Source organism: Microcebus murinus, chromosome 1 (assembly GCF_040939455.1).
Source record: "Microcebus murinus isolate Inina chromosome 1, M.murinus_Inina_mat1.0, whole genome shotgun sequence".
In the NCBI taxonomy this organism is placed as follows: domain Eukaryota; kingdom Metazoa; phylum Chordata; class Mammalia; order Primates; family Cheirogaleidae; genus Microcebus; species Microcebus murinus.
Window position 1 is genome coordinate 156,523,755 of NC_134104.1, and position 15,782 is coordinate 156,539,536.

General features: G+C 41.2%; 1 protein-coding gene across 10 annotated transcripts in view; it reads left to right on the forward strand.

Moving 5' to 3' along the window:
• Nucleotides 1-15,782, forward strand: part of DOCK3 (dedicator of cytokinesis 3) — a 599,374-nt gene that overhangs the window by 510,707 nt on the left and 72,885 nt on the right. For all 10 annotated transcript variants that reach the window (XM_012771410.3, XM_076008055.1, XM_076008080.1 and 7 more), the window contains 4 exons: nt 383-464; nt 6,472-6,642; nt 10,095-10,287; nt 13,263-13,390. In XM_012771410.3, the coding sequence (XP_012626864.1) occupies nt 383-464; nt 6,472-6,642; nt 10,095-10,287; nt 13,263-13,390 (574 nt within the window). The remainder of the gene's footprint in view (nt 1-382; nt 465-6,471; nt 6,643-10,094; nt 10,288-13,262; nt 13,391-15,782) is intronic.

Sequence of the window (15,782 nt, forward strand, 5' to 3'; positions counted from 1 at the left end):
CTCTTTGACCTTTGTAGTCTTTTGTCATATAAATGTGTATACCTTCTGTCCCAGTAAAACCATTCCACTCAGTTGGAACAAAAATATACATCCAGTTCAAGTCTTTGGGAAAACTTTCTTGTAATCACAGAACAAATGTATATTGTGCAGAGTGGGGAAAAGTGATTGTAATTGTTGATTAAAATGTGGCAACTCCTTTTGGATAGGTAATGTTGTCTAGTCTCAGATGATCTGAATATTCCACAGCTATAATGGATCCATCATTCCACACTAGCTTATCAGTAGACCATTATTACCTATTTGACTAATTCAGGGCTACACACATTTTAGGCTACATCGCTTTTGGATTAAAGTGGAGTTTTGGAACTGTTCTGTTTTTCAGGGAGCTCATCCGCTGTTTGAAGTGGTATATGGACTGCTCAGCAGAACTAATTCGGCAGGACCACATTCAAGAAGCCATGCGGGTAATGTACTGAGCTCTCTGTACATAAAGGGTCCACTCATGCAATTGTTTGTGAGTAATCTCAGTGGTATAGTGTGCAGGACAAGTGTAGACATACAAGTTCACTGGCTTGCTTTCAGGAATTACTGCCTTTATCCACAAAATTCTTCCTTCCTCACCTTGATTTTGCCCCAGGAAAACTTTATTCCTGGCAATTTTATCTCAAAGCAGGAGGTAGGGATGATGTGCACATGGCTCCTAGCCATCCTTCCCTGCCTGATTCTTACCAGTAGTTCAGTCCACTGGCTAAACAACTTCTAAGCCAATGTTGGTGGCAACACTGATTAGAATTAATATCTTCCAATACTATTCCCTTCTTTGGTAGTTACTAGGCATTGTTTTTTGGAATTGGTTTAAGTAAAAAGAGCTGAATGGGTATGTTGAAAAGAAGATAATCTTAAAACCTTAGCCTTAAGTTGAACCTGGGGTCTTCCATGGTCATGATCATTGTCAGCACCCCTGCTTGCACAAGTTCCCTGACAAAGAAGCCCTTTGCATTGCTGGATAGCTCCAGTTGGGAGGAGATTGTCTTCATTGTGAGTTAAGTCCACTGTCTGGTAACTTCTTTTCATGGCTACTGCTTCTGCTGTAAAGAAAAGCAAAGTATTTTTGCTTTATTCCTCTATTTTAATATCACATCATCTGCACTAAGTACTGGGCCTGTGTTTTTGTTCTTCTTGTCCACATGGTAACGGGTGTAACATTGTTTTCTTAAGCATCATCAGATTGAAGGGGCAAAATCAAATTATAGATCTGCATTTATCCTGTCTCTGCACATTCTGTAAAAATATGAGGCCACAAGTCTCATTTCTTTCTTCCTTCATACGTATGTCCACTGAACAGTCACCATCTGTCATGGATGATACAAAAATGATTAAGACCAGCCCATTTTCTTGAAGAACACATCCCCAGTGTCGTAAGGGGAGACAGGCACAAACACAAAAGTAGAGCAGGGTACTGAGTGTGATATGAGGGCCTGGATTTTGTTCTTCTCAGAACTCCAGCACCTGTCAAATTCCTAGCACCTGTCAAATCCCCTAATATTTGAGGGGATAAAAGTTGAGTTCAATACAAAAGATTCTCTGTGAGCCCCAAAATTAATTGCTTAAAGATACTGGAGAAGGCATCACAGAAGTTATTTCCTCCTAAGAATCATTCATTCAGTCAATATTGCTTGATACCTGCCATGTATCAGATACTATACTAGCCACTGGAGATTTAGCAGGGGTCCAAGCAGAAAAGGCTAGGCCCTCGTAGTACTACCATTCAAGTGAAGGAAGACAGACAATAAACATGTAAAACATAAATATACAGAGTCAGGAAAAAATTCTTGATGAGTACTGTGAATGAAATAAACAAGATCATGGAATAGACTATCTGGGGAGGAGGGGCTTAGGGAAAGCTTCTCTGAGGAGGTGACTTCTGAGCTGATTTCAGTGTTAAAAGCTAGGGGATGAGCATTCCAGACTGAGGAAATAGTATGTTCAAAGGCCTAGGTGGGAAAGAGCTTGAGTTTTCAAGGAACCAAAAGGCAACAGATGTAACTATAGCAGGGGCTTTCAAATGTTAGGTTGTATATTGAAGGTGACAGAAAGGGAGAACTGAGGCTGGTTCCAAGGGGCCTGGCTAGATCAGCTAGGTTGATGGCAGGGCCATTTATGGAGATACAGAATTCTGGAGAAGGTCAGGTTTGGGTGGGGAAAAGGAAGAACTCCATTTGGGGAACTCTCAAAAGCACTTTCCTGAGGTCCTTTCATACTAGTTCTTACTATTTCAAACTTGTTTTCTAATACATTGAAAACTTTTATTGGGCCATTTATCCTTCTTCATCGAATTTCAGTTTACAAGTGCTCTTGACCAAACTAGTAAGTCTCCATCCAATCTTGTTTTCATTCTTCTTCATAGGATATATACTCCTGGCCTGACACTTCTCATTCTAGTATCATTAGCTGTGGACCAGGAAATTTATTTTTTATTTTTTTATTTTTTTGAGACAGGGTCTTGCTCTGTCACCTATACCAGAGTGTAGTCATACAATCATAGCTCCCTACAGCCTCCAACTCCTGAGCTCAAACTATCCTGCTTCAGCCTTCTGAGTAGCTGGGACTACAGGCATGTACCACTACACCCAGCTAATTTTTTAACTTTTTGTGCAGATGGGATCTTGCTATGTTACCCAGGCTGGTCTTAAACTCGTGGCCTCAAGTGATCCTCCTGCCTTGGCCACCCAGAGTGCTCAGATTACAGACGTGAGCCATCACACCTAGCCCAGAAAACATTTTTTGTTTGTTTGTTTTTTGTTTTCTGTTTTTTGAGACAGAGCCTGGCTCTGTTACCCAGGCTGGAGTTCAGTGGCTTGAGGTCACTGCAACCTCAAATTCCTGGCCTCAAGTGATCCTCCTGCCTCACCCTCCCAGAATGCTGGGATTACAGGCATGAGTTACCACACCAGGCTAGAAACTTGTTTATTACTCTTGATTCAATATATCTTGCCACTCATAATCCCATCTCTTCCTTTCACTTTCAGAATCATGACCTTTAAAAAAAGTTCTGCTGCTAAAGAATATGAAAATAAAGAGTACTTCATTTCCTACTTGGTTATATTATTTGTTTGCATGTAAGTGACCTGTAAAGGGTGTCATTGTGGGTTTGAGGATGGTTCTTGGTAAGGCATTCCAAAAAGAACAGCACACTTTTCACTGTGAAGCTGTACCAATTCCTTAGCAGATAGCCATGAGGAGGAAAGAGAGGGCACGATGGATCTTCTTTGTGATAGAAAGGTTGTAATAACTTTTAGGATCCCTTTTCTTTTCAGGTTTATTAACTTAAGTGGAAAAGGACAGGTTTCGAACTCCTGACCTCGAACAATCCGCCCGCCTCGGCCTCCCAGAGTGCTGGGATTACAGGTGTGAGGCCACCACACCAGCCATAAGTGGAAAAGGACAGGGAAGCTGCTTTAGCCACAGTAAAGCATTTTATTGTGTCTACAAATTCCACAGGATTCACCTCTCACCTATGACATCATTCTCTTTTCCTGGTTGAATCTGTCAGAGGTGGGCAGTGTCACCTGGTCCTGGCCAAGCAGGTGCTGATCCTAAAAATTGAGGAGTCAAGAAGGGGGAAGTCAGGTGCTGATGGATGACTAGAAAGGGGCTCATTTTCTATGCCATCATACAGGTTTTCACAGAGCCTTCTTTTACACCATCTGTGTGCTCCTCTGCTAGGTGTTTTATAATATGGAACCAAATAGAGAAATAAAAAAACCCTCATACCCAAAAGATGCAAGTGATTTTACTATCTGGTTCTGCCTCTCTGAAACTGGTGGACATTTCAGATCACTCAATACATCTCTTGTGGCAGTTATTTCAAACTGAAAAGACTGGCAATGATGATGAAAAAAAAAAGTTTCCTTTTTAAAATTAGATGAGGCTTGGCATGGTGGCTTACACCTGTAATCCCAGCACTTTGGGAAGCTGAGGAGGTAGTATCACTTGAGACCAGGAGTTTGAGGCCAGCCTGGGCACATAGCGAGACTCTTTCTGTACAAAAAAACCAAAAAAGCTTAGCCAGGGGCAGTGTCCTGTGCCTGTAGTCCTAGCTACTGAGGGGCTGAGGCAGGAGAATCACTTGAGCCCAAGAATTTGAGGCTATGGTGAACTATGATTACACCACTGCACTCCAGCCTGGGGGACAGAGCAAGCTCCAGTCTCCAAAAGATTAAATAAATAAATGATAAAATTAGAGGAGTATGTAGCACATAACTAGATTTTCCCACCTCTCAGGGTATCCTGAGATTGCATTTAAAAAATATATATAGCTTGTTTTCCTGTCTTTATTTCCAGTGTTCCACATAATTGTTGATCCTTCCTGCATCCTTCTTGATTTGAGCATATGACCATAAAGTGATCAACAGGCTCACATTCTATTCTTATACATGCCACATTTTGGTGACTCTTTTCAGGTCTTAGCATACTTTTACTTGTCTGTGTGATTTAACTGAGGAAGTCATCCTGATTCTGTAATCTATCCCAAGGAAATCTATTCTGTCTTTACCTATGAGGATTCCAGGGTGTCAGTGGACATGGACCCTGACCCTCCTTTGTCCTCAGTTGAGCCCAGAAAGCCATCTTAATCATACTAAACCAAAATACCTAAAGGAGGAAGGTCAGACTTGCTACCTAGCATTTGGTTTGGGAAACACAAATTTTCTTTTCATTTCTTTTTTTGGATATAAAATACTTACTACTTCAGTAACTTCAAACTGGCACAACTTAATAAATGAAGCTGGCTCAGAACAGTATATTTTCTGCTTCTTGGGCCTGAAGAGTCTCCACAGTATAGACATACTGGAGCAATGACAGAGTCTGGCCTGTAAGTATCTGGATTTAAAAATTAACAGACTGTTTGGGTTTTCTATAGACCAGGCATTAGAAGGCTACTAGAACAGAGGCTGTAGCATTTATGAAGATGAGGACACACATTAATTTCTTCTACAGAATCTCCTGGTAAAAAGCCTAGAAGACACATTTTTCTAAGCTAGCATTCCCCAGTTGCAAGTGAATTTTGTGTGGGCCACGAAATATTAAGCTCTGTTATGCCAAACTTTCTGACAGATGAATACGTTGTTAGATCATGAAAGGTAGCTTGGGAATTGTTTCCTTTTATATAGTTCAGGTAATTGAGTTCTGTTTCTTTTATCCTTGGATACGTTTCTTTCCATTGTGTCTGCCTTTTCAGTGTCTAGAAAATATGTGGCATTCCTTTGATTAGCAAACATAGTCTTGGGTCTTGAATCTGTTCTCTTAAAAGAGAATTACTATGTTTGTAAACATGAGCGAAGCTGCAGCACTCCTCAGAATCAGATTCTGCTCCCAAACCATTTTATGAAAGCTTCATCATCTGTGTTGTTTATAAACTGTTTATGGCAGATGTCTTGGTTGGAAAGGGGTGGAGAGTAGATTTGTCAGACCTGCCAGCTGCTGTGCAACCTATAACAAGTTTTCTCCAGACTTCTGTGACCTCCAGTGAGAAGAGAGGCACGGTGTCAAACCCCAGCCATATCTCAAAGATGCAGGGGACCCCTTAAAGCAGTGGTCCCCAGCCTTTTTGGCACCAGGGACTGGTTTCATGGGAGACAATTTTTCCACAGACCGGGGTGGTGGGTGGGGATGGTTTGGGAATGATTCAAGTGCATTACATTTATGGTGCAGTCAAACCTCTCTGCTAATGATAATCCGTATTTGCAGCTGCTCCCCAGCACTAGCACCACCACCTCAGCTCCACCTCAGATCATCAGGCATGAGATTCTCATTAGGGGCACACAACCTAAATACCTCACATGCCTAGTTTACAGTAGGATTTGTACTCCTGTGAGAATCGAATGCCACCACTTATGTGACAGGAGGTAGAGCTTATGCAGTGATGCAGGTGATGGGGAGCCACTTTAAATACAGATGAAGCTTCACTTGCCTACCCTCCGCTCACCTCCTGCTGTGCAGCCCTGACAGGCTAGGGACCAGTACCATTCCATGGCTCAGGGTTGGGGACCACAGCCTTAAAGGACTCTTCCTTGCAGTAAACTCAGGAGTAGATCTTACATCCTTGCCTTTTGAGCCTTTTATTTTCATACTTGAAAAAAAAAAGAAAGAAGCTTAATTTTCTTTTGATCCTAAATGTTCTTGAATTCAACTGTTTCTTTTACTGTGTATGGTTCCTTAATTCCAGAACCTCAGAGAACAGTTGTGAATTCATTTAATGATTCTCTCAATAAGAAAACAGCTGCTGCTTAATGGCAGTTTGGATATTTGAGAAAAATATTTTAAAAATAAAATGTCTGTCTCCATAGTTAGAATTGCCCATCACTTGACTTTAGTGTTGAATTTGCTGTTAATTTGCCCTTTGTTCCCTGCTATGTGAGTTCCTGGGCATCTTCGATACTTCTCCATCACTTTTTCTTCCACATTTTCTAGGCTTTGGAGTACCTTTTCAAGTTCATTGTACAGTCACGGATCCTGTACTCACGAGCCACATGTGGGATGGAAGAGGAGCAATTCCGATCCAGCATTCAAGAACTTTTCCAGTCCATCCGGTTTGTGCTCAGTCTGGACAGCAGAAACTCAGAAACACTTCTTTTCACTCAGGTCTGTGAGCTATAGAGAAGCTTTGCTGCTGGATTTCTTGTCTTTCTTATCAGGTGGTTTCTTTGTCCTCTAGTTTCTAGAGTTGAAGAAGCCTTTCCAGGATCCTGTGTGTTGGGTAAGGTGTGATTTATAAGGAAATAACTAAGCTAGCAATGCCTCAGCTGCCAAATACAACACAGCTCAGTGGCTTATGGTGGAGAAGAAGTACAAATTTTTTATGAACCTTTTAGACTGAATGTATTTAGCTACCATAATATTTTGTTTTTTATGAACATATTCATAGGGTGTATTCAGAATGTCCAGGAAATTTTATTTCCTAATTAATCACTGTATTAATTAAAATTTAGATTAGTACTTATCCATTCCAGAAGTTAAGAGTGAAACAAATTGAAACATAGTAGGAATAACTAGAAAATTTTGGTTAAGAATTGGGATTAGATTCTACTAGAAATATCAGTATGGGAAGAAAATTTGTTTCCTTATATTAAAACTGCCTGGCCAGCTAATCTGTTACTTTTCCACCTGGCCTCACCCTAAAACAAGTCAAGGATTCATTACCCCAGTCACAAGGGGGTTAGTTTTTCTAATAAAAATGAATGTCAGAATTTTTAGCTACTAGATTATGGCTCTTTGACTTTTTGAAGCTAATTATGACACCAAAACCTGTTAGTAAAGATCAGACCGTCTCTCTATGTCCATTCATTAAGTCACTGCCAGGTTTGTTGTTAATGTACGTATGTGTTGAAACTGTCTCTTTTAAGATTAAAATAGTCTACTCTTTTTTTTTCCACTTGCCTCTGTGTTGCTCATTGATGCCAATTGCCTGTAGGACAGGTGATCACCTGGGAAGTAGACTCTATAAGGGAAAACCTTAAGGTTTCTAGGTGCCTCTGTAAAGAAGACCCCTTCCATTATCTCTCCTCCTAAGTACCCCAAGCAACTCATCTTCCTTCCCCTCCCCTTCCCACGGGCCATCTTTTCCTTCCAACAGGGGCCAAGGACTCTCTCTTCCTCTCAGCCAAAAAAGAGAGATGAGGAGATTGGAGGTAGCTATAATTCAAACAAAAGAAAGAAATTGGGGAAAAAAGCAGATATATCTTCTAGGAACTTGGCACTGCCTTGTACTCAATAACATGCTCCTACCACATCAAGATGAATAGCTTAGATTTAGTCTCAGTTAAGTCCTGTGTCAGGATCAGAACTGCTTTGGTGGCAGGCTCTTATTTTATGAGTTTCAGAACTCTCAGCAAATATTTTATTCAGTTAGACTTTATATCTTTGATTATGATCACTAGACAATGTCAGGGTGCAAGTGTCCTTCTCTCATGGTGCATAAATATAGGAAATTTCACCATTTAAGAGAGCAGATTCGTTACTATTTGTTATTGATTATGAAGCACCTACTTCCCTCTCTTTGCCTTTTGTTTCTAACCTACTTAAAATATGTTATTCTGGTTATAATTACTACAAAACAATATTCTTGATATTTATTCCAGGATTTATAAATCTGTAGATAGAATTCATGTAAATTCTACACTTAGGTCTGGCCTGGCCTGAACTTTTTTTTTTTTGAGACAGAGTCTCACTCTGTTGCCTCGGCTAGAGTGCCATGGTGTTAGCCTAGCTCACAGCAACCTCCGACTCCTGGCTTCAAGCGATCCTCCTGCCTCAGCCTCCCGAGTAGCTGGGACTACAGGCATGCGCCACTATGCCCAGCTAATTTTTTCTATATATTTTTAGTTGGCCAATTAATTTCTTTCTATTTTTATTAGAGATGGGGTCTTGCTCTTGCTCAGGCTGGTTTTGAACTCCTGACCTTGAGCGATCCTCCTGCCTCGGCCTCCCAGAGTGCTAGGATTACAGGCGTGAACCATGGTGCCCGGCCCTGGCCTGAACTTAAACCACAGTACAGGCCTATTTCCTAAGTCTTAAATTTTCACTCTCTCTCAGCAAGTGTCTACTGTCTGATGAAGCAATCAAGAAAAACAGGCTCTCTTCCCCCAGCTTCCACTTGGGAAGAGTGAGTTCTCACCTTTTGGTCTCAAGGTGACACTCCATTTCCCTTTTTAAGTCTTGCATTAATGGTATAATGAGACTGAGAAGTGAAAAAAGCCTCCTTAATGCTGCTTCCATTTAGACAAGCGAAGAGAATGAGAACCAGCATACATTTAGGCCTATTTATGTCCAGGCACTCTACTGGAAACTTTTTGCATCTAAATTTTTTCCTCATACCAATATCAGGAGATAAGTTATATAACATCATCCCCATTTTATAGATGAAAAAATTAGGTTTAGGCAGTAACTCACTAAAGGTTATGTGGCAGGTAAATGGTAAAGCTTGGATTTGAACTTATGTCTGTCTAATTCCAAAACCCATTCTCTTTTTCCTATGGTACTTTGCCTTCCAAAGGCTCTGGAACTGTTATATTATCATATTGTCCTCAAGAGGTCACCTCATGGGTCTACCAGAGCTCAGATCCTAGAAAAGAAGCCTACCCACACACACTCAAACTCCCCTTACCTGGGCCATCTGGTTCACTGAACTTGAACATTATCAGTAATCCTTAAGTGACTCTTCAAGATTACTGACTAAATTATATTCCTCATTCTTTTTGATTTACACTTGAGACTGTCAGGCATCACATGTAAAGGAAATGTCTATCTTGGGAAAATGCTTGAGCTCTCAGAGCTGGATTGCTGGCTGCAGGGCTGTGAGCACCAGTTCAGCTGGTGCTGCTTTAAGGCACTCAGCTCTCCATGCCTTACTTTCTTCCAGAGGTTCTTGGCTCAAGTTTGGAACCAAAATTGAAAAGTCAAGAGTTTGATCATAGAGACAAACAAAAAATTTATATCTATTTTATGAGCAGAAACCACTATGGATCTTAAGCCACATTGAGCAAATTTCTTTTCTTTTCTTTTTGAAAAAGGGTCTCACTTTGTCATCCAGGCTGGAGTACAGTGGCACTCCTCCTACTCCTGGCTCAGCCTCTTGAGAAGCTGGGACTATAGCCATGCACCACCACACCTGGCTATTTTCTTTTTTTTTTTTTTTTTGCAGTGGCAGGTCTTGCTATGTTGTCCAGATTGGTCTCAAATTCCTGGCCTCAAGTGATCGTCCATCTTAGCCCCCCAAAGTGCTGGGCTTATAGGCATGAGCCACTGTGCCCAGCACAAATTTCTCTTTATACCCCATTCTCTTGCTGGTAAAATGCCTTGGCAAGTTATGAAAGCTTTAAGTGGTCTGGGCCCCGGTAAATTATCTTGTTTTCATTTTCTTTTTGGTTCTCCTTGCTCCAGCCCCAGGACTGCAATAGGGATGGGTAGAGTCAAGGGTCAGGAAGGAGTGCATCCAGGGCAGTGATGTTGCAATGCCTTTTCAACCTCTCACCACCTGGTATCATTTTGTGAGAAATCTAACCCTGAACTAACAACAGCTTCACTTGCTTCTTCAGGCTGCACTCCTCAATTCTTTCCCCACCATTTTCGATGAGCTGCTGCAAATGTTCACTGTACAAGAGGTAGCAGAGTTTGTGAGAGGGACACTGGGGAGCATGCCAAGCACTGTGCACATCGGGCAGTCGATGGACGTGGTCAAGCTGCAATCCATCGCCAGGACGGTGGACAGCCGCCTATTTTCTTTCTCAGGTAAATGGAGTTGGAATGAGACTCAGTTTCATCTTTTATCCCTTCTAGGGGAGACAGCCAAGTGGTAATCAAAGGATCTGTTTTATCAACCATCATGCAAGAAAATGCATTCTTAAATTGTGGCATTTTTGGTGAACTATCTTAGAGAATGCAGCCAAGACCTAGGCCTACTGCCTCATTCACAGTTTATTCCTAGAGACCCACACCCTGTCAATAGAGTATTGTCATTGTTTATTCAGACTGCTGTAACAATATACCATAGGCTGGGTGGCTTATAAACAACATTTATGTTTCACAGTTCTGGAGGGTGGCAAGGCCAAGATCAAGACACTAGCAGATTCATTATCGGGTGAGGGCCCACTTCCTGGTTCACAGACAGTTATCTTCTCTCTGTGTCCTCACATGGCAGAAGGAGCAAGGGAGCTCTCTTTTTAAAAGGCACTAGGCCCTCATGACGTAATCACTTCCCAAAGACTCCACCTCCAAATACCATCACAATTGTGGATTAGGTTTCAACATATCAATTTGGCAAGGGGAACACAAACATTCAATCTATATAGTATGTGGACTGCAGAGCAACCTCCATGTCCACAAATCTAGCTAGCTACCAAGAATGGAGCCTGCCACACTGCCAGCAGAATAGAAGACAGAGGGAAAAGAGGGAGAGCAAAAGAGAAGGGTCCAGCCCAAAGGGATAAGAATAAAACAAGGAAATAAAAGAGGCCCTGAAAGGGCCTCCTGAGGATCCTGTGCTTTCTTGTTTTCCTGACACATCAGTGAGATAGATTCCTTTTCCTCTCTTTGTAGGAGCCACTAAGGATTAGATAGGGAAATGGACAGTTTCCAAGGAGTCAGGATGACCTAACTTATGCATCAACAGCTGAGGCTGCCTTTCAGAAAGAACATCAGGATTCATTCCTGAAACCATATCATATGTGATCAAGTTCTATCTTGCAAGGGCACCAAATGTTCAGTGGCCAAATGTTAAGATCAGTGTGAGCCTGATCCTTTAGGTAAAATATCATGGTCCTAGAATAAACTTCTGGGGCACAGAAATACATTTGACACACTAGCAGAACAATTATTATTATAATTTTTGTAATTAGAATTTTAGGTGGTTAATTTTTTTAGGTTTAACTTTTAAAGTATAAAAACAATAATTTATCAGCCCAGCACTATACATATTTGCAATACTAAATAGATGTTCCCATTGACTTAGCTCTGCGGGTATATATAGTATTGCTAATGGTAAAGCTGCCACCCAGCAAGTCATCTTTTCTCCACTAGGAACTGTTTATGGTAAACATTTCTCTCTTCAGCTCCTGGGTTGAAGATTTTATCAATGGTTTTGACATACTGTCACTGAGGCCATTGCACACACTCAAGTTTTATGCAATGCTTAAAGAAGATGCTTTTGGAATATATGGAAAGGGGAACAAAAGATTGACCTCACTGATATACTTAATTTATAATATTTTTGCAAGTACTTTAGATTCACACAATCACTTTAGAAAAATTTTCCTTAAACCTTATGTGGCATAATACCATGTAATTGTATTTTGAGATGACAATCCACCACCAAAATTTCATTTGTATCTCAGTTTCATTGAATGCCTGAGTCCTAGCATCTTCACTGAAACAAGACTTTCTTTACCAGTGGTATCATTTAACCAACACATTCTCAGAGCTTGGTCTCTTCTTCAGCAAGCTCTAGTAACAAACTACTGTTTTTGTCTGCAAGCAGATATTGGTTGTTATAAAACCTACTATGTTGATATTTTGGTCTTCAAAATGCAGTGTCAACTTTTCTTTTATCCAAGAAGCCTTTTAAATATGTATTAACTGTTATTCTATTCTGTTGAATGTATTCTAAGTATTTGACAAGGCAATGCCAAAATCTCTTATATGTCATGTAATTTATCTTTGATTGAAAAAGATTTTCTTTCTGAATTTCATGTGGAGCCCTTAACTATGGTCAAATATGAATGGTAAATCCAAAATGCCATGGTTTGTTTGTGTTACTGATAATATGACTTAATTGTGCTAGCCAGATATGATGAGAACTTCAGGGTCAGAAAATCACTGACCACATAGGAATACAGGGTGCCAGAAACACATTCACACTTATATTTCACTTTGATGTCTAACCATCCTATTAAGTAAATGTAGATGAGGTCATTAGCACCCCATTTACCGATGAGGAAAATCAAGCCCACGGGAGTTAGCCTGCCTAAAGTCTCAGAATGAGTTAATAAGGGAACTTGAATTAGGATTCAGGCTTCCTGGATTCAGAGTTCTAAATATAATTACCTCCTGATAAAAATGCTATTCTAGTAACAAAGAAAAACATTTGAAGTGTGCACTAGGATTGATGATAGCATTGACTAATTCTCACAGTCTTATGACAAGACAAAGGTCGTGCTTCTAGTCATTGCTGTGGACACAATGAACAGCAGTCTAACAGGGCTGTTGGGGAAAGGGAGCAGGCCTGATAGCTGTGGTACAGTAAATGCTCACAGCAGGGGTGGGCATGCTAGGCCACCTAGGCAGGGCATAAAGAGGGACAATCTGTAATCCATATCAAATCTGCAAATTCAGTCAATGTAGTTCATGGTAAGTGTGCCATTTAAATGGAGTTTTCACTGTAAATTGTGCTTTTAATTTGGAGTCTAATCATTAAACAGATTTCATTTGGAATCAGATTTCTAACATTCATGTTACACAAAAGGTCATGGATGCTGGGACTTGAAATGAGAACAAAGGAAATAAAGATGGAAGAACAATGTCTTGGGATAGTTTCTAATCTCTAGGCAGTAGGCTTTGGGGCCCTTATAAGGGAAGGAGATTACCTCTACTTTAGCTGCAGTCACGACCCCACCTGCTTTGAAACTAGCTAAGTCTCACAGTGCCACTGGCTTCTAGCAATAGCTGGTTCTTCTCTGAAGGGCTTCTTCACCTTGTGTTTTCTCTCCCAGAATCCCGCCGCATCCTGCTTCCTGTGGTTCTCCATCACATTCACCTTCACCTGAGGCAGCAGAAAGAGCTACTAATTTGCTCAGGGATTCTCAGCAGTATCTTCTCCATCGTCAAGACCAGCTCTCTGGTAGTGGCCCCGCACTCGTTCTACCCCACTAAGCTCTGCCTTAGTCTTGTGTTATTAATACGTTAGCCAGAGGTAGACCAACAAAGATCTTTGTATACTTCTTAGTCAGAGATGCTCTTTCATCAGTGACAGCAAGGTGCCCAAGTGAATGAGGCCTCGGTATGCCTTGCAGGCTTCTTACTACAACATATTCTTCCTATTTTAAAAGTTGTTCTACCATAAACCTACCCAGAAATATACCGTCTTTCCCCAAAAATAAGACCGACCCATAAAATAAGCCCTAACAGGATTTCTAAGCATTTGCGCAATATAAGCCCTACCCCAAAAATAAGACCTAGTGACGGGCTAGGCTATGCAGCGTATCTGCACAATCCATGCATTTTGTTGCGGAGCAGTGAAGAAGACGAGCAGCCCTTCTCATCTGCCCCATCGTGACAGTTACTATCCCAGAGGTGACCGGAAAGGTGCGGGCAGCTCCACCAACAAGGTCAGCTCCCCCTGTCAGGTCCCAGCCATCCTGTGCGTGCTGCCAGCTGAAGCTTTGAGGGGAAAATAACACATCCCCTGAAGATAAGCCTTAGGGTGTCTTCTTGAGGAAAAATAAATATAAGACCCTGTCTTATTTTTGGGGAAACATGGTAGTTATCTGTAGTACCTGAAAGCCTAATCCTGTGCCATGCTCTGTTTCTATCAAAAAGTTTTAATTCTAGATTCCTGGGAGTTTTCTGATGATACTTAGGCATGAACACAGGGAGGCAGACTCAGACTGAGATGGAGCTTACTCAATCAGACTTTTCTGTCAGGTTCCTGACAGCTTGATTCTACCCATATGGCATTCCTACACCACACCAGATGAGGTCAGGATATACAAGAGGTAAATGTTGCCCACAAGAGCTCTGAGCTCTACCATAGAATAGTAGAATTGTACTTTAGGGGTCAGAGTTCAACTGATAATGCTTTTGCCTATGTTATTTCATCTTGTTTTTTCTTTTTAAAGGAGATCTGTGGTAGGAGGGGAGGAGTTGAGGTAGGAAGGAGTGAAGGAAAGACATGTATGAGGCATGGGTGAGAGTGGGAATTTATTTTAATATTTATTTCATATATTTTTGATAATAGAAGAAACATATATTTCTTATAGAAAATTTAGAAACTGCAAGAAAGTATAAAGAAATGAGCCGGGCGCGGTGGCTCACGCCTGTAATCCTAGCACTCTGGGAGGCTGAGGTGGGCGGATTGCTCGAGGTCAGGAGTTCGAAACCAGCCTGAGCAAGAGCGAGACCCCGTCTCTACTATAAATAGAAAGAAATTAAATGGCCAACTAATATATATATATATATATAAAATGAGCCGGGCATGGTGGCGCATGCCTGTAGTCCCAGCTACTCAGGAGGCTGAGGCAGAAGGATCGCTTGAGCTCAGGAGTTTGAGGTTGCTGTGAGCTAGGCTAACGCCACGGCACTCACTCTAGCCTGGGCAACAAGTGAGACTCTGTCTCAAAAAAAAAAAAAAAAAAAAGAAATGAACAAAAATAGGTTTATTATTATACCATTTTATTAAAATTTCTAGAGAATAAAATTTCAAGTGCATTTAAAATGAAGGCCAATGTTTTAGATGGTAAGAACATAGCCACATGGAGCAGGAGAGATACCTAAAAGAAAGAGTATATTTGGTTTGAGCAGGGGACAGGGACCCAGTAGGGTACTCTGGTGTTCAGTCTTGAAGTACTATCTGGTGACAGAGGCCCAGCTTGGCAGAGAGTGACTATGGTGGTGATAATGGCCCTATCATTTGCTCTTGGCTCCAGGAAAGACTTGGCAGCTCTCCTTCCCATCATGCCTCAGAGAAGGCACACCAAGCACGTAAGGTCTACTAGTAGCCCACGGTCATATCTGAGGAGGGGAAGGGGTTGTGTGTAGCTTATTACTAAAGGAAGGAGAAAAATTGAAGCAAAAAAAGAACAATGAAAGGGAGGATTGGAAGAGGAATGGGAACCAGTAAAAACCTGGAGGAGAAAGTTTGGTTGTTTTTGTGGGGCTAGAGAAAGTTCGTTAATTGCTAACAACTACTCAAAGATATGTCACAAGTAAGAGTGTTACAATCAACAGATAGAAAAAATGACTTAGGCCCCAATGGCTGCTCAAATTCTTCATGTGGTATGGGGCAGAGTATAATTATTTTGTATGGATAGGTAGAGGAAAGATGAAATCTAAGCTCAGTGAGAGCACAGATATTATCTCTCATGTTCACCTATGTATATTCAGGTCCTGAAATAGTGACTGGCACATGGAAGGTGCTTAACGAATGATAGATTGATGGCTGGATGGAGGATGGACATAAGGACCACTAATAGTACAAAATCTTGGTAATGGGGCAATGGGAATCTCTTTGCGAG